The sequence below is a fragment of the Scyliorhinus torazame genome, chromosome 29, assembly GCF_047496885.1.
Source record: "Scyliorhinus torazame isolate Kashiwa2021f chromosome 29, sScyTor2.1, whole genome shotgun sequence".
NCBI classification, from domain to species: domain Eukaryota; kingdom Metazoa; phylum Chordata; class Chondrichthyes; order Carcharhiniformes; family Scyliorhinidae; genus Scyliorhinus; species Scyliorhinus torazame.
Genome location: NC_092735.1, coordinates 9,751,339 through 9,770,789, shown reverse-complemented (window position 1 = coordinate 9,770,789; position 19,451 = coordinate 9,751,339). Strand labels below are relative to the sequence as shown.

Below are 19,451 nucleotides of genomic sequence, written 5' to 3'. Positions count from 1 at the left end.
TCCTTTAAAACTAGCAAATCTCCACTCCACAATCAGGTCTCTCAACCGCTCCACACTCTTTGTTTCCCAAGATTTAGATGTTGAGTCCAAACCAGCAGGTAGGAATAGGTAATTATTGCAATCAAAGGGACTAGCGAAGACGGGGAAAGGAGCTCGAAGTGCTGCCTAAGCTGCTTCCAAATTCTCAGGGAGGAGTCCACTGCTGGACTTGAGGAAAATCTAACGGAATCGCTGCGGTGCAGTAACTATTGCTCGGAGAGTAGAAGTAATGCAGGAGCGTTCTTCCATTTGGATCCGGGATGGCTATATCACAACAATTCTGAATATAGGCTGCCCAATTACAAAAATAAAAAATTGGGGGGGGGGGGGGGACAGGCCTTTGGCTGTCTGTCACTTTGGAGCAGAATGCCAGATTCTGGGAGTCCTTCCCGCCCAAATATAAGAAAATATCAATTTGTTGACCTTGATAAAAAAGGATTTGGGGAGAAAAATGGTGCAACACTAAGGAAGAAAGAAAAGTCTCGAGAGCACATTCATTTTAATAGTCTGAACCCTACCCGCCAAGGATAGGGGCAATTTAGCATGGCCATTCCACACTCCACACAGTCACCCAAGGCTGGAATTGAACCCGGGTCTCTGGAGCTGTGAGGCGGCAGTGCTAACCACCGTGCCACCCTGCCGCAACTCCCGATTCGGCATTGTGACAAATCTAACATTCATTATGGCTATAAATCTTTTGTTTCTGGCCCCTGCATTTGCTTTCCTTGCCCTGTGTCATCATCCCATGATTGCTGTCCACATGACCCCAATTCAATCCTTTCATCATCTGAAAGTCCTTTATTGGGTCTCCTCCAAGTCTCCTCTTCATAGAATCCGTACAGTGCAGAAGGAGGCCATTCGCCCCATCGAGTCTACACTGACCCTCTGAAAGAGCACCCTAACTAGGCCCCCCCCCCCCCCCACCCTATCCCTGTAACCCCATAACCTCATCTACATTTGGACATTATAGGTAATATAGCATGACCGATCCACCTAACCCACACATCTTTGGACTGTGGGAGGAAACCGGAGCATTCGGAGGAATAATAATAATCGTTATTATTGTCACAAGCAGGCTCACATTAACACTGCAATAGGGCAGCACGGTGGCGCAGTGGGTTAGCACTGCGGCCTCACGGCGCCGAGGTCCCAGGTTCAATCCCGGCTCTGGGTCACTGTCCGTGTGAAATTTGCACATTTTCCCCAACCCAAAAATGTGCAGGCTAGGTGGATTGGCCACGTTAAATTGCCCCTTAATTGGAAAATATGAATTGGGTGCTCTAAATTCAAAAAAATAATTAAATTAAGTTACTGTGAAAAGCCCCTAGTCGTCACATTCCAGTGCCTGTTCGGGAACACGGAGGGAGAATTCAAAATGTCCAAATTACCTAACAAGCACGTCTTTCGGGACTTGTGGGAGGAAACCGGAGCACCCGGAGGAAACCCACGCAGACACGGGGAGAACGTGCACATTCTGCACAGACAGTGACCCAAGCGGGAATCGAGCCTGGGACCCTGGAGCTATGAAGCAGCTGTGCTAACCACTGTGCTGCCGTGCCGCCCCGGGGGCCCCGGGTCACTGTCCGTATGGAGTTTGCACATTCTCCCCGTGTTTGCGTGGATTTCGCCCCCACAACCCAAAGATGTGCAGGGTAGGTGGATTGGCCACGCTAAACTGCCCCTTAATTGGAAAAAATGAATTGGGTACACTAAATTTATAAATAAATTTTAAAAAAGGAACAACACCAACCCAGATGTGAACAACTGGCCTCCTTGCTGAACACTCATCCGTCAAAGTGACGGGATCCCATGGGCATTAACCCTCTGTTACTGACCTGTTCATCTGTACCTCCTTTTGCTCCACTACCGCATTTAAACTCTCATTTTCTAAGACCTCCTCACTCTGCCTACTAAAGTTCACCATCACACACCCAGATTGAAATGAATGCACCCACTCGGCATTCAATTTGCAAGTTTATCAAAGCCTGTGTTTCAGATAAAGTTTTGTTTTGCGTACATGTGAGTAAGGTGGAGTGTTGTGATTGCTGCTGTCCACGGCCCAGGTTTCCTTCTCTTAATCTCGGATGTTTTTGCAGTTCTTCAGCCTCAGATACAGAACCTGGTCACTTCCCCGCAGGTCCAGCCAGTTACCTTCCAGCAGCAAGTGCCCGGCCTGTCCAGGATGCTGACCTCAACCTCCACCATTGGCACCATTCAGACGCTGACCCCAGGCACTACCACGACTGTCCAAACACTCTCGCCACAGGTACAGCAGGTACCTGTAAGTATACAGTCTCTTTACATTTGCCACTTGAATTATATATCTTTTCACATATACTTCGACAAATTAAGGAAATGATTTTCTCTCCTATCACTTAAGCTGGATAAGTAGCTATTTGGAAATATTCTTGTCAAAAGGGTGGAGGCTACTGAATGCTGTATGGACCATGATAGCTTCTGAGCTGATGCACCCGTGGAAGTACAGTGTCAAGGAAGGCAACAGGAGAGGGCGGTTAGCACTGCTGCCCCTCGGCGCCGAGGACCCGGGTTCGTTTCCAGCCTCGGGACCCTGTCTGTGTGGAGTTGGCCCATTCTCCCCGTGTCTGCGTGGGTTTCGCCCCCACAACCCAAAGATGTGCAGATTCGGTAGATTGGCCACGCTAAATTCCCCCTTAATTAGGAAAAACAATTGGGCACTTTACATTTAAAAACAAAAAGGAAGGCAACTGGCCTAGGAATAATGATATAAATTTAGACAGGCCCAGTGGCTTCCGGAGCCAGTGTAATGGTTCCACCTGGAATACACTTGGCTGAAAGCAAGTTTAATCCCCAAAACACCCAAGTTTCTCTCTCTCTCCTCAGTGTCAAAAAATGCCTTGTATGGAACGGGGATTGATAGTTGAATGTTGTGAACAATCAAAGATCATACTTTGGAAATAATGTAGCTTGTTGCAAATGTGAGTAGTACAACAGGTTATTGCGGGGGGGGGGGGCTGCAGTTGGAATCCATAGCATCCCTATAAGTGCAGGTGAAGGCCATTTGGACCATCGTGTCTGTGGAGGCCCTCTGAAAGAGCTCTCTACTGTGGCCTATTCCCCCACCCTATCCCCGTAATTCCATCTAACCTAACATCTTTGAACACTAAGAGGCAATTTAGCGTGGCCAATCCACCTAATCTGCGCATCTTGGACTGTGGGAGGAAACCAGAGCACCCGGCGGAAACCCACGCTGACACAGGGAGAACGTGCAAATTCCACACAGACAGTCACCCGAGGCCAGAATTGAACCCGGGGCTCTGGCACTGATAGGCAACAGTGCTGACCACTGTGCCACCGTGATGCCCTATAGGAAGGGGTTTTGACCCAGTGACAATGAAGGAACGATGATATAGTTCCAAGTCAAGGTGTCTTGGCGTGCAACCTGTGAGTGGCGGCGTTCCCATGTGTCTGCTGCCCTTGGCATTTAGGTGGTAGAGGCTATGGGTTTGGAAGGTGCTGTCTAAGGAGCCATGGTGTGTTGGTGCAGTGCATCATGTAAATGGTATGCACAACGCTGCTTCTGTGTGTCAGTGGTGAGAATGTCACAATAAGGGAGTGAGTGGAGAAATTGGTTCGGGTAAAAAATAGAGGAAGTATTTCAAACTTAGCAGAATGCAAAACACGACAGTCATATGGTCCGACTGATTTTGATCAGGGAATCAATTACAGGAGTAAGGAGGGATGACATCTTCGAAGACTGTTCAACTGAAACCATATGGGTAGAACTGAAAAACCGAAAAGGAGCAATCACATTGCTGGAAGTATTCTATAGGTCCCCTAACAGTCCGAGAGAAATAGAAGAGTAGATATGTACGCAAATTTCTTGTTTGATTCAAGATTGTTATGGAAAAGGACAAGGATGTGTCTGAAATCAAAATTTTAAACTGGGGGTAGGCCGATTATAATATCAGATATGATTTGGAGAGTGTGGACTGGGAGCAGACACATTTAGGTAAATCTGTGCTAGAACAGAGGGACACATTCAAGAGGGGACAGTACAGGGCCAACATGTTCCAATAAAGAAAAAGAGTAGGCCCAACAAACCCAGTGAGGGATATCAAGGGATATACAGCATTGGAACAGGAGAAAAAGGGATATCGTGGCTGAAGACAGAAGACGCACTAGAGGCATATAGAATGTGCAAGAGGGAACTTAAAAATGAAATTAAGAGAGCGAAAAGGGGACTTGAAAGGATACTGGCAGATGAAATAAAGGAAAATCCTAATTTGCTTTACAAGTGCATTAAGGATAAATGGATAACTAGGGAAAGAATGGGGCCCATTAAGGACGACGGTGGTAATTTGTGTGTGGAGCCAGAGAACGTAGGTAGGGTTCTAAATGAATACTTTGTATCACTCACGGGAAGGACAATGTGCGTATAGAAATTAGATTGAAGGAATGTGATAAAATTAAAGAGATTAACGTAGACAGAGAGGTTCTGGGTGGCCTGGCAGGCTTTAAAAGAGACAAATGTCCAGGGCCAGATGAAATGTATCCCATTTGAGAGAGGCAAGGGAGGAAATAGCAGGGGCGCTGGCAATAATTTTCAATTCCTCTCTGGCCACAGGAGGACTGGAGGATAGCCAATGTGGTACCATTATTCAAGAAGGGAGGAAGGGATAAATCGTGAAACTACAGGCCAGACAGTCTAACCTGTAGTGGGGAAACTATTGGAAGCAATTCTGGGAGACCGAATTAATCTGCATTTGGAGAGGCAGGGATTAATCGAGAACAGTCAGCATGGCTTTGTTAAGGGGAGGTCGTGTCTGACCAACTTGATTCAAATTTCCGAAGAGGTGACCAGATGTGTAGATGAGGGCAATGTATTTGATGTAGCCCACTTGGAATTCAGCAAGGCTTTCAATAAGGTGCCACATGGGAGACTGATAGCGAAGGTAAGAGTCCATGGGATCTCCAAGGAAATTTGGCAAATTGGATGCAAAATTGGCTGAGTGGAAGGAAGCAGAGGGGATTGTCGAGGGGTGTTTTTCTAACTGGAAACCTGTGTCCAGTGGGGTCCCGCAGGGATCAGTGTTGGGTCCCTTGCTGTTTGTGGCTTATATAAATGATTTAGACATGTATTTTTTTAATAAACATTTTATTGAGGTATTTCTGGTTTTATAACAGTAACAGAAGAAGCAATGTACATGAAACTATAAACATAGTGCAAAAGCCGTCTTCCTCACACCTTTTCTAACCCCCTACTCTAAGCTAAACTAGCCCCACAGCAGCACCCCGCCCCCCCTTCTGCTGACGGTTAATTTTCCCTAAAGAAGTTGACAAACGGCTGCCACCTCCGGCGAACCCTAACATTGACCCTCTCAAGGCGAACTTGATTTTCTCCAGACAGAGAAAGCTAGCCATGTCCGTTAGCCAGGTCTCCGACTTCGGAGGCTTTGAGTCCCTCCAAGCTAATAATGTCCGTCTCCGGGCTACCAGAGAGGCAAAGGCCAGAACGTCTGCCTCTTTCTCCTCCTGGAATCCCGGATCTTCCGACACCCCGAAAATCGCCCCCTCTGGACTCAGCGCCACCCTTGTTTTCAATACTTTGGACATGACAGCCGCAAACCCTTGCCAGAATCCCCTAAGCTTCGGGCATGTCCAAAACATGTGGACATGGTTTGCTGGTCCTCCCGCACACCTTGCGCACCTGTCTGCCACCCCAAAGAACCTGCTCATCCGGGCCACTGTCATGTGAGCCCGGTGAATGACCTTAAATTGTATCAGGCTGAGCCTGGCACATGTTATGGATGCGTTGACCATACTCAACGCATCCGCCCAGAGACCGTGCTCCAACTCTCCTTCTAACTCCTCGTCCCATTTGTGTTTCAGCTCCTCGGTCTGTGTTTCCTCTGACCCCATAAGCTCCTTATAAATGTCCGAAACTCTCCCTTCTCCCACCCACACTCTGGAAACTACCCTGTCCTGTATCCCCCTTGGTGGTAGGAGCGGGAAGGTTGAGACCTGCCTGCGTAGGAAGTCCCGCACCTGCAGGCACCTAAACTCATTTCCTCCCGTCAGTTCAAATTTCTCCCCCAACTCCCTCAGGCTGGGAAGCTCCCTTCTATAAACATATCACCCATCCTCTCGATTCCTGCTCTCTGCCACCTCCGCAACCCTCCATCTAACCTCCCCGGGGCAAACTGGTGATCATTGCAAATTGATCTTCTCTGCTCCCACACGTCGCCTCCATTGCCCCCAGACTCTCAGGGCCGTGACCACCACTGGGCTGGTGGAGTAGTGTGCCGGCGGGAATGGCAGAGGCGCCGTTACCAATGGCCCCAAACTAGTGCCCTTACAAGATGCCACCTCTGCTCGCTCCCACATTCCTAACCCCCCTGCCGCCACCACCACCACAACAACAATAATCATGGCTATATTCGTAAAGTTCGGGAGTGCCAGTCTCCCGGCTGTACTCCAACATCCCTTATTTAACTCGCGGGGTCTTACCTGCCCACACAAAGCCCGAGATCCGTCCACGTATAGCGAGACCCCCCCCCAGTCCCTTCCAGCCCTTTGAGGCTCTCACCGCAATTGCCAGCGGTTCTACAGCCAGTGTCAACAACAGCGGGGAGAGGGGGCATCCCTGCCTCGTCCCCCGGTGCAGCCAAAAATAGCCCGATGTCAACCTGTTCGTCCGAGCACTTGCCACGGGCGCCTGATACAGCAGCCTGACCCAATCAGTGAAGCCCCGCCCAAATCTAAACCATCCCTGTACCTCCCACAGATAATCCCATTCCACCCGGTCAAATGCCTTCTCTGCGTCCATTGCGACCACTACCTCTACGTCCCTACCCTCTGGGGGCATCACAATAACATACAACAGCCTTCTTGCGTTGGCCGGCAACTGCCTCCCCTTAACAAATCCCGTCTGGTCCTCCCCAATCACGTCCGGGACGCAGTCCTCAATCCTTGACTCTGGGATCTCCGCATATCTCCTGTCGACCTGCAGTATTTCCCTTATCAGTTGGTCCGTCTCTGCTCTGTCTGCCTTCTCCCTGTGGGCCCGTGTCGAGACCAGCTCCCCTCTAACCACCTCCTTCAGCGCCTCCCAGACTACTGCAGCCGAAACTTCCCCCATGTCGTTGACTTCCAGTTGGTACTGGGTACATTTTGTCAGCCGCCCACACACCTCATCATCAGCTAAAAGTCCCACGTCCAGCCTCCAATGCGGGCGCTGGCTACCCTCCTTGCTCACCTGTAGGTCAACCCAGTGCGGGGCATGGTCCGAGATCGTGATCACTGATTACTTAGTGGCCACTAACCCTGTCAGTAAAGCCCTATTCAGGATAAAAAAAGTCAATCCGGGAGTACACGTTATGCATGTGCGAGTAGAAGGAAAACTCCTTCACCCTCGGCCGCCCAAATCTCCATGGGTCCACTCCCCCATCATATGCAAATCCAGGTCCGGGATCTTCCCCAACATTCTCCTTATGAACACATCATCCCAATTTGGTGCGTACATATTCGCGAGTACCACCGGCAGCTCCTCCAGCTTCCCACTGACCATAATGTACCGAACCCCCAAGTCTGCAACTATTCTTCCCACCTCAAATGAAACTCGCTTACTAATCAGGATCGCGACCCCTCTAGTCTTAGAGTCCAGCCCCGAGCGAAAAACCTGTCCGACCCATCCCTTCTTTAGTCTTGACCTGGTCAGTTACTTGAGGGTGCGTCTCCTGCAACATTGCCACGTCCGCCTTCAGTCCCCTCAAATGCGCGAACACGCGTGCCCTCTTAACTGGCCCATTTACCATTTAGCCCTCTTCTGTTCCATGTGATCAGCCATCACTTCTCTAGGGCCAGTCTCCAGCCCGCGGCCCACGCATCCGCAGGCCCGCCCCCAGGCAGCCTCTGTCCCCGACCTCCCTCTTGTCCCCCAGAAAAAGTCCCTCCCCTGTCAGCAGAACAGATCCCCTCACTCTTTGTCCCCCCCACCCCAGTAACAGCACTATACATACAGCCCCCTTCAACAAGCATAACATCTGCTCACCCCCCACTGCGCTTCCGTGAGCTAGCCCACCCAGCTAGCTTGGTGGCCCCCTCCCATGGCGCCAGACATTTTCCCACCTATTGTTCCCTCCCTCCCTCCCTCTTGGACACACATATGCAAACTTAAACAATCCCAACCCAATTGCCCAAAAGAAACACAAAGAAAATCGAAAAGAAGATCCAAAACCTAAAATTCACACCTCCACCCCCCCATCAGTGCAGATGCAAATTTTAACTCACGCAGCTCGTCCGCAGACCCCAAATCAATACAGAAGGCATTACAAGTAACGTCAAAAGACAAAAACCTTTATTAAAAAAAAAACAAAACATAAACACTGCAGCAAAGTTCAGTCCAAACACCTCAGTCAGCTACCAGCCCTTTCCTTCTAGCGATGTCCATTGCTTCCTCGGGCGACTCGAAGTAGAAGTGCTGCTCTTCGTGAGTGACCCAAAGATGAGCCGGATACAGCAGTCCAAATTTTACCACCTTCTTAAAAAGGGTCGATTTTATCTGATTGAACCCTGCCCTTCTCCTGGCCACGTCCACGCTCAGATCCTGAGATATACGCAGGACGCTGTTCTCCCATTTACAGCTCCGTGTCTGCCTGGCCCACCGTAGAATGCATTCCTTGTCCCGGTACCTGTGGAATCTCACCACCATTGCTCTCGGGGGGGGGGGGGTCACCTACACACGGCTACCTTGCGAGCGCTCTGTGTGCCCTGTCCACCTGCAAGGGTCGGGTGAACGTCCCCTCCCCCAGTAGCTTCTCAAACACGCCCACTATGTACACCCCTGCATCCGTTCCTTCGGATCCCTCCGGTTCTCAGGTTCTGCTGGCGGGACATGTTCTCTAGATCCTCCACCTTCTCCTGGAGCCTTTTCTGTTGGTCTCTCAACATTCCCACCTCCAACTCCACTGTAGCTTGGTGCTCCTCCTGTCAGCCAGCGCCTTCTCCACTTTCTGGATTGGTCTGGGTTCCAGTCGCGCAATCGACTCCTTAATCGGGTCCAAGCATTCCTGTTTCTGCTTGGTGAAATCCTCCTATATAAACTGTTTCAGCTGCTCCATTGACCGCTGGATAGTAAAGCCAGGACTCCGGTCGTCCGCCATGCTTTCTTCCGCTGCAGCCTCAGCCCAAACCTCCTTTTGCCTATTTCTTCCTTTGCGAGCACTCCTGGTCGACTTCTCCATGCACTGATGTAGGATTCCTCGTCACAGTTGCATCTAACATCAATTTTCCACTTCAGCTCCGACAAAAAAATCGGGGGAAAAGGTCCAAAGTTCCGACCCGAGCGGGAGCCACCAAATGTGCGACCTACTCCTTCATAGCCGCCACCGGAAGTCTGATTTAGACATGAATGTAGGAGGGTTGATCAGCAAGTTTGTGGATTATACAAAAATTGGTGGGGTGGTAAATAGAGAGGAGGACAGCCTTCGATTGCAGGACATTATAGATGGGCTGATTGGTGGCAAATGGAATTCAATCCAGATAGGTGAGGTGATGCACTGAGGCAGGACAAACAAAGCAAGGGGAATATGTGATAAACGGCAGGTCTCTGGGAGCACCGAGGATCCAAGGGACCTTGGTGTGCATGTACACCGGCCCCTTAAGGTCAGAGCAGGTGGATACAGTGGTTAAGAAGGCATATGGTATACTTGCCTTTATTAGCCGAGGCACAGAGTTTAAGAGCAGGGAGGTTATGCTGGAACTGTATAAAACATTGGTTAGGCCACAGCTAGAGTATTGTTTGCAGTTCTGGAGTCCACATTTTAGGAGGGATGTGATAGCACTGGAAAGGATACAGAGGAGATTTACCAGGATGTTGCCTGTACTAGAGAGTTTTAGCTATGAGGAGAGATTGGATAGACTGGGATTGTTTTTCCTGGAGCAGAGGAGATTGAGGGGGACATGATTGAGATGTATAAAATTATGAGGGGCACAGATGGAGTAAACAGGAAGAAACATTTCCCCTTGGTGGAGGGATCAATGACCAGGGGGCATAGATTGAAGGTGAGGGACAGAAGATTTAAAGGGAATGTCAGGAAAAGCTTTTTCATCCAGAGGGTGGTGGGAGTCTGGAACTCGCTGCCTGAAAGGCTGGTGGAGGCAGAAACCATCATTTAAAAAGCATTTAGATGAGCACTTGCAAGGCCAAGATATACAAGGGCCTGCTGGAAAATGGGATTAGAATAGTTAGGTGGTTGTTATTGACAGCCGCGGACGCGATGGGCTGAAGGGCCTTTGCTGTGCTGTGGACTCTATGACTGGATAACCCGAGGTTGCTGAGGTGGAAAGAGCGAAACTTTGGCTAGTCGACCTAACAATGGTGAGAATCCCAAGGAGCCACAACCTAAAATTGATTTTCGCTTGGAAAATGGGTTAACTAATGGCTCATAGAACACAGAACATTACAGTGCAGTACAGGCCCTTCGGCCCTCGATGTTGCGCCGGCCTGTGAAACCACTCTAAAGCCCATCTACACTATTCCCTTATCGTCCATATGTCTATCCAATGACCATTTGAATGCCCTTCGTGTTGGCGGGTCCACTACTGTTGCAGGCAGGGCATTCCACGCCCTTACTACTCTGAGTAAAGAACCTACCTCTGACATCTGTCCTATATCTATCTCCCCTCAATTTAAAGCTATGTCCCCTCGTGCTAGACATCACCTTCCGAGGATAAAGGCTCTCACTGTCCATCCTATCCAATCCTCTGATCATCTTGTATGCCTCAATTAAGTCACCTCTTAACCTTCTTCTCTCTAATGAAAACAGCCTCAAGTCCCTCAGCCTTTCCTCATAAGATCTTCCCTCCATACCAAGCAACATTCTGGTAAATCTCCTCTGCACCCTTTCCAATGCTTCCACATCCTTCCTATAATGCGGTGACCAGAATTGCACGCAATACTCCAAATGCGGCCGCACCAGAGTTTTGTACAGCTGCAACATGACCTCATGGCTCCGAAACTCAATCGCTCTACCAATAAAAGCTAACACACCGTACGCCTTCTTAACAACCCTCTCAACCTGGGTGGCAACTTTCAGGGATCTATGTACATGGACACCAAGATCTCTCTGCTCATCCACACTGCCAAGAATCTTACCATTAGCCCAGTACTCTGTCTTCCTGTTATTCCTTCCAAAATGAATCACCTCACACTTTTCTGCATTAAACTCCATCTGCCACCTCTCAGCCCAGCGCTGCAGCTTATCTATGTCACTCTGTAACTTGTAACATCCTTCCACACTGTCCACAATTCCACCGACTTTAGTGTCAACTGCAAATTTACTCACCCATCCTTCTACGCCCTCCTCCAGGTCATTTATAAAAATGACAAACAGCAGTGGCCCCAAAACATATCCTTGTGGTACACCACTAGTAACTGGACTCCAGTCTGAATATTTCCTATCAACCACCACCCTTTGTCTTCTTCCAGCTAGCCAATTGCTGATCCAAACTGCTAAATCACCCTGAATCCCATGCCTCCGTATTTTCTGCAGTAGCCTACCATGGGGAACCTTATCAAACGCTTTACTGAAATCCATATACACCACATCAACTGCTTTACCCTCATCCACCTGTTTGGTCACCTTCTCAAAGAACTCAATAAGGTTTGTGAGGCACGAATTGGTTAATGGCAAATAGAGCCTGACAAGTATGACCGTGCCCCTCGAAATATTGGAAAGGGTCTTGATGTGACTATGTACAGTTTTGGTCTCCTTACTGTAGAAAGTATATAATTGCATTAGAGGCAGTTCAGAAAAGGTTCATTCGACTAATTTGAGGCAAGGTTGAGCAGTTTGGACCTATTCCCATTGGAATTGAGAAGAGCAAGAGGTGATCTTATTAAAACATAGATGGTCCGAAGGGAATTTGATAGATGAGAGGATGTTTCCCCTTGAGGAGGAGCCTGAATCTGGGCGACACAGTTTAAAAATTAAGATTCTCCCATTTAAGACTCAGATGAGATGTATTTTTCTGTCCGAGGGTCATTAGTCTGTGAAATTCTCAATCCCAGAGAGCAGTGGGTCTTGAATATATTTACGGCTGAGTTGGAGAGATTTTTAAAATCAAAAACGGAAGGTGATGGAGGGGCAGGCAGGAAAGAGAAATAGAGGACACATGATCTTGTTGAATGGCAAAGCAGGCTTGAGATGCTGAATGGCCTTCTCCTAAATCTTGTGCTCTTTGGGTGGTGCAGGTGATGTGTATATGGACATTCAAAAGGTATTTGTTGAAGTAATGTATAATAGACTGGTTTTTGAAGCTAATGACGCTGGTCGGTGGCTACTTAAACGAAGGTTCCGGAGCAGAACTTAAATCCGGAACTATTTAACGAGGATATGAGGTTGCTGCCAACTGAAACAAATGGACTTTTATTTGCTGCTTTATTACGTCATTGAGAACATGACTTTTGTAAGGGCCCCGAAGAATCCAGCACGAGTTTTAAGGATACAAAATAATAACGTTTATTTACTATAACAATATATACATAACAGTAGCAGTAACTTCCCTTGCTACCTTCTCCTTCCTCCTGGTTCCTGGACTGGCCAGCTTATTTATAGTAGGAGTTTCTCCGCCCCCCTCATTGGGGAAGTTCATACTCCCATAGGATTGTGGGATAGTCATTAGTCCCCAGCCAATCGTCAGTAGGCAGGTTATAACATCCCTCCCCCCCAAAGTCCAAGGAATCCACCGTAGGCCCTGGCGAAGGAAGGCGGCAAACTCGTTTGGCCGCAGGCCGGACGCCATTTGCACGCGGCGCTGGATCAGGCGGCGTATAACGAGACGGAGACCGGCGCTTCCGTGATGAACGGCGCGGTTGTACATCCACGGCCTGTGGACCCGAGGATTCCCCCTCTGATTCACCCTGTGTCTCCATCTCGGAGTCAGAGTCTGCTGCCTCCGTCATGTCAGCGTCTCTATCCCCATTCGGTCCCGTCACGACCTGCGCAGGCTTCGAGTGAGGCACCAGTGGAAGATTTGGAGGACTACCTTCCCTTGTTTCTGGTCTTTGCCGCTGTTGAACTGAGCTCCGGGGGCGGGGAATCTTTTGCGGGGATGATCTTCTGGACCGGACGTGGTCTACATGTTTTCGCTGGAGACGACCCTGGGCTTGCACTTGTATGATATAGGGCCCGTTTGGCGAAAGATTACACCAGGAACCCATTGGGCACCACCAGCAAAATTCCGCACGAATACTGGGTCACCGGGCGCAGACTGCCGAATCGGACGATGCCGAGACGATCCCGGTCCCTGCCGTTCTTGTGTGCGGCGTACTTTTGCGCCAATGTCCGGGAAGACCATACTAAGGCGGGTGCGAAGTCTCCGGCCCATTAGGAGTTCTGCGGGAGCTACCCCAGTCACTGTATGGGGGGTGGTCCTGTACGTAAACAAAAACCGAGCCAGTCTCGTGTCCATTGATCCGGAAGATTGCTTCTTTAGGCCTCTTTTGAATGTTTGCACTGCACGCTCTGCCAACCCATTTGAAGCCGGGTGGTAAGGGGCAGTGCGGATATGGCGGATGCCGTTCATCTTTGTAAACCTAGCAAACTCCTCACTCGTGAATGGAGTGCCATTATCCGTGACCAGCACCTCGGGGAGGCCATGTGTGCTAAATGATAAACGCATTTTTTCAATTGTTGCGCAGGACGTTGTCCCCTGCATCTTATGCACCTCCAGCCATTTGGACTGGGCGTCAATTAGTAGAAGGAACATGGATCCCTGAAAAGGGCCTGCGAAATCTGCATGTAAGCGTGCCCAAGGCCGCCCTGGCCATTCCCAGTGATGTAGGGGCGCGGCCGGCGGAAGCTTCTGATGCTCCTGGCAAATGGAGCAGTTTTGGGCCACCTTCTCAATGTCGGTGTCGAGGCCTGGCCACCAGACATAACTCCGGGCCAACATTTTCATCTTGGTCACGCCCGGATGCCCATTGTGCAAGTCTGATAATATCAGCTCCTGGCCTTTTTCCGGGACAATCACACGCGTCCCCCACAAGAGGATGCCATCTTCCACGCTGAATTCTGACAGCTTGGAGGAAAATGCCCGCAACTCGCCTGGGAGCTGTCTATGCTGCCCACCATACAGGACTATGTGCCGAACCTTTGACAGGACTGGCTCCGTCTGGGTCCACTCACGGATCTGTGATGCCGTGACAGGCAAGGTGGCCATAAAATTTAGGGTTGCGACCACCTCACCGGTCGTGGGGGTCGACATGGGGCCGGTCGATAAAGGCAATCGGCTCAGTGCGTCGGCATTTCCTATCTGCGTACCTGGTTTGTGCTCCAGAGAATACTCGTATGCAGCAAGCAACAAAGTCCAGCGCTGGATCCGTGCAGCAGCAATGGGCGGTATTGGCTTATCCTCTCTGAAGAGTCCCAGCAGGGGCTTATGATCAGTCACGATAGTGAAATGGCGGCCGTACACATACTGGTGGAAGCATTTCACCGCGAAAACCACTGCCAGGCCCTCCTTCTCGATCTGCGCGTACTTTTTCTCCGCTGCAGTCAATGTGCGGGAGGCGAAAGCTATCGGTCGCTCGGCCCCGTTCTCCATCTTGTGGGACAGGACAGCCCCAATACCATACGGGTATGCATCACATGTGACGAGCAAAGGCTTTCCAGGATCATAGTGGGTTAGTAACCCAGACGACGACAATTGTTGCTTTACCCGCCGGAAAGCGGTTTCTTGCGGCTGACCCCAAACCCAGGTGTGATTTTTCTTTAGCAGCAGGTGTAAGGGGGCCAGCGTAGTTGCCAGATTGGGGAGGAACTTCCCGTAATAGTTTACGAGACCGAGAAAAGAACGAAGATGCGAAGTGTCAGTCGGGGTGGGGGCATGTTGAATTGCACGCACCTTCTCTGCGACGGGGTGCAGACCCTCGCGGTCCACCCGATAACCTAGGTAGGCTACTTCTTTTGCCTGAAATACGCACTTTGTGTGACGTAAACGGACTCCAGCCTCCGAAAGGCGTTTAAGGACAGCCTCCAGATTTTCCAAATGCTCTTGCTCCGATGTCCCTGTAATCAACACGTCATCTAGGTAGACAGCCACACGTGGTAAACCTCTCAAAATGCCCTCCATAACACGTAGAAAAATTGCGCAGGCAGAGGATACTCCAAAGGGCAACAGTGTATATTCATACAGGCCCCGGTGTGTGTTAATTGTTACGTATGGTCGGGAGGCAGGCTCCAACTGCAGGTAGGCGTGACTCATATCTAATTTTGTGAATGAGAGTCCGCCTGCAAGTTTCGCGTAGAGATCCTCTGTGCGAGGCATTCGGTATCGGTCGAGTCGGGAAACTGTATTCACTGTAAGTTTATAGTCGCCACACAAGCGAACTGTGGCATCTGGCTTCATTACTGGTACAATTGGTGCTGCCCAGTCAGCAAAACGGACGGGCCTGATAATACCCAAACTCTCCAAACGAGTTAGCTCCCCTTCTACCTTCTCGAGCAAAGCGTAAGGCACTGGGCGCGCCCGGAAATAGCGTGGCGTGGCTCCTGGTTCAACTTGGATACGGGCTACGGCCCCTTTTATTTTCCCCAAACCAGGTTGGAATACCTCTGGGTATCGTCCTAGCACCTCAGTCAACCCTCCAGAAACGGTTTGGAGGACGTGCTGCCATTGCAACCACAAATGGCGCAACCAGTCCCGACCCAACAGGCTGGGCCCATGGCCACGCACTACGATAAGTGGGAAACTCCCCTCCTGGCGTCCATAGACAACAGGGGTCATTGTAGTTCCTGCAATGTCCAGTGGTTCCCGCGTGTAGGTGGCCAACCTGGCCTGTGAGTCAGTTAATGTAAGGGTCTGTATACCCTGCTTGATGCGGTCGAATGTCCTCTGGGCGATCACGGAGACCGCTGCGCCAGTATCCAACTCCATCTCCAGCGGGTGGCCATTGACCCGTACTGTCACCTTAATGGGGGCCACACGGGGAGCTGCCACACAATGCAGCTGCAGGCAGTCGTCCTCCGTCTCCACGTCCTCAGGGGTGGTCGCCGCAGGTTCATCCACATGGAAGGTACGGCCTCTGGGCTGGTCCCAGTTACGGCCCCTGGGCTGGTCCCAGTTTCGGTCGGAATGACGGCACCTCTGGCGTCCCCAGGACGGCCGTCCGCGACGGGGTCGGCGCCTACAAGTCTGACACGGACATGGCTCCTCATCCATTGGCTCTGGAGAAGGCTCCCTTCGGGGAGGAATGTCCGATGGCCACTGGCGTCGGTCTGGTCGTTGCCTCGCCCAAGGTACCGCAGGAGTGCGGGGGGACGTTTTTGGGCGGAAAGGGTTGCGCCCCAAGGCATGCACTTCCATTCCCTGTAGCTCCTGTACTCCTCGCTCTGCGCTCTCTCGGGACAAGACTATTTGTATTGCCTGTTGAAAAGTCAATGTTGGCTCCGCTAACAACTTTCTCTGGGTGGCCGCATTGTTAATACCGCAAACCAAACGGTCGCGTAACATTTCTGACAAGGTCTCACCATAGTCACAGTATTCCGCAATCCCGCGTAGCCTGGATAAAAAATCGGCAAGGGATTCTCCAGGCGTCCTCTCAGCGGTATTAAACCTGTAACGCTGGACTATCGTGGACGGGGTTGGGTTAAAACGTTGCCCCACTATATTCACAAGTTCGTCAAACGTTTTGGTGTCCGGCGCAGCTGGGTACGTAAGGCTCCTAATCACCCCAAACGTATGCGGCCCGCAGGCGGTGAGCAATATGACCACCTGGCGCTCGTTTTCAGTGATATTGTTTGCCCGGAAATAGTAACGCATCCGTTGTGTGTACTGGTTCCAGCTTTCCAGCGCAGCATCAAAAACATCCAAACATCCGTACAGAGGCATGGTATAATAGAAAACAACTTCCAACCTGTATCCAACAAAAATCCAGGGAGGTGGCTTCAGCAGTGTAGACAGCTATTCACTTTTACCTTCGTCGCCAGTTTTGTAAGGGCCCCGAAGAATCCAGCACGAGTTTTAAGGATACAAAATAATAACGTTTATTTACTATAACAATATATACATAACAGTAGCAGTAACTTCCCTTGCTACCTTCTCCTTCCTCCTGGTTCCTGGACTGGCCAGCTTATTTATAGTAAGAGTTTCTCCGCCCCCCCTCATTGGGGAAGTTCATACTCCCATAGGATTGTGGGATAGTCATTAGTCCCCAGCCAATCGTCAGTAGGCAGGTTATAACAATGACGCATGAAACTACAATGTAAAATGTCATTGCAAGGGCGTCACGATGGTGCAGTGGCCAACGCTGTTGCCTACGCCGCTGAGGACCCGGGTTTGATCCCAGCCCCGGGTCACTGTCCATGTGGAGTTTGCACATTCTCTCCATGTCTGCATGAGTTTCGCCCCCACAACCCAAAGCTGTGCAGGGCAGGTGGATTGGCCACGCTAAATTGTCCCTTGATTGGAAAACAAAATAATTGGGTGCTCTTGTCATGTGAGAGTACCTTTAAGAAATGGGTGTTTAAGAAATGTACCTTTAAGAAATGGGTGTTTATCAGTGATGTCAGAGTGTGGGTGGAGCTGGGCTGTCTGTCAGCTTTTTACTTTCGTTTTAGGCTGTTTGCTGCAAGGTGTGTTTTAGTTTCGTTTTCAGTGTTGGAGCTGAAGCCAGACCAAGCAGATGTACTGCTGTTCTCTCTGCCATCAACAGACTATCACTTGATCATTTGGTGAATTCAGAATTATAAATGTTTTCAATAGTGACTTTAACCTGATGTGCTTCTGTTAAAGGTTTTGTTTTTAAGTCGTATGGATGTTAAAAGGAAAGTTTAAAGGATTATTTAGTGTTGTCGTCTTTGGGGGTTGTATTTGAATTAATGGTTGCTAAGATGTTCACTGTATGTTTTAAAAAGGTTAACTTGAGTTCATAGAATAAACATTGTTTTGCTTTAAAAAATACTTTTCCATTTCTGCTGTACCACACCTGTAGAGTGGGCCGTGTGCGCCCCATACGACAATCTATTAAAAGTTGTGCGTCAGGTGAACTCCATGATACACTTTGGGGTTCTCTAAACCCTGGCGCATAACACTCTAAATTTTTTTTTTTTATAAAGTCAATGCAAAGTACTTCCATCCTTTTTTACTCCTCCACATTGAGTAGCAAAGGCCGCAATTCCTGCCTCAGAAGAATGAATTAATTTCTCATCCATGTCTGACAAAACATTGAATTCTTTACCCGTCAGTCTGGCCTCCATAAAACTCAAGATGGATTTGTAGGCATAGTATTATTTATTTTTAACCAACTTGCAAGTCTGACTCGCTTCTCAGGGACACAGAACCAGTCTCCTGGACCCCTTGGAAACGAATGAGGTCCGAGACAAAGGGATCTCTGCAAATACATTCAAATGGCATCAAGTTTCACATACTGATTCCCATAGGTCATCCTATACCCCTCCTGACCTGGCCATACATCCTAATTGGCTCACTTCTCATTCCTTAACCATGGGCCTCTTGTTACCCAGCATCCTTTTCCCATCCTCCACCAGACACCCCTCCCCCCTTCCTTGCCATGCTTTCTGAAATCCTTTGTCTGTGAATTCACTAGAATTAGACTGGCCTACATCTACATTACTGTAACTAATATATTTAAACTAACTATTTTATATCACATTCGTCATGTCCGCCTCCTGTAGAACCACTGCTTTGAGCCTCAATTTGCCAAAGTTGAATGTGTTTTTGTTGCTGAGTTGAAAACCCAACAAAATTATCATTGCGAGAGTGTGGTGGTAAGATTCAGAATCTCCCGGTAACGGTTAGGACATTTCATAAGTAGCATTTTGTGTAACCAAATGGGCAGTAATCTTTGCCCCGTACTCCTGTTAATGTCTAGAATCTTCCTGACAAACTGTCCTAAATCTGACGAGAGTACTTTTCAGCACCTTATCATTAACCAGTTGCAGCTTTTAATGTATCACTTTTTTTGGACCAAACATTAGATCCTGGTCCCGTTTGTGAAATTAGCTTTATTTCTCAATGTTTCTGAAACTATTATTTAGGTCAATTGGTTATCGAGAACCTCACTGGCAGATTTTTAATGTTCCGCTTGGTGCATTTTCTTCTATTGCAGGTCCTGGTACAGCCCCAGCTCATAAAGACAGACTCTTTGGTCCTCACAACTTTGAAAGCTGACCGCAGCCCAGTTATTGCAGCGATGCAGAATCCAACCATCACTACACTGGCCACTCCAGTCCAGACGACAGCTTTACAAGTCCCAGTATGTTCAATTCACAATTTGAGTCATTGATGCCAGTTCAAATGGTGGGATTACTTTTTTAAAAGGTGTATTGGTTGTTTGTTTTGGAACTATTGCCTCGCAACGGCAGGGACCTGGGTTCAATTCCGGCCTTGGGTGACTACCTGTGTGG

General features: G+C 49.3%; 1 protein-coding gene across 1 annotated transcript in view; it reads left to right on the top strand.

Moving 5' to 3' along the window:
- The window catches only part of srebf2 (sterol regulatory element binding transcription factor 2), an 81,364-nt gene that overhangs the window by 13,918 nt on the left and 47,995 nt on the right, over nt 1-19,451 (top strand). Inside the window, exons 3-4 of the mRNA XM_072492032.1 lie at nt 2,136-2,320; nt 19,154-19,300. Coding sequence (XP_072348133.1) covers nt 2,136-2,320; nt 19,154-19,300 — 332 coding nt within the window. The remainder of the gene's footprint in view (nt 1-2,135; nt 2,321-19,153; nt 19,301-19,451) is intronic.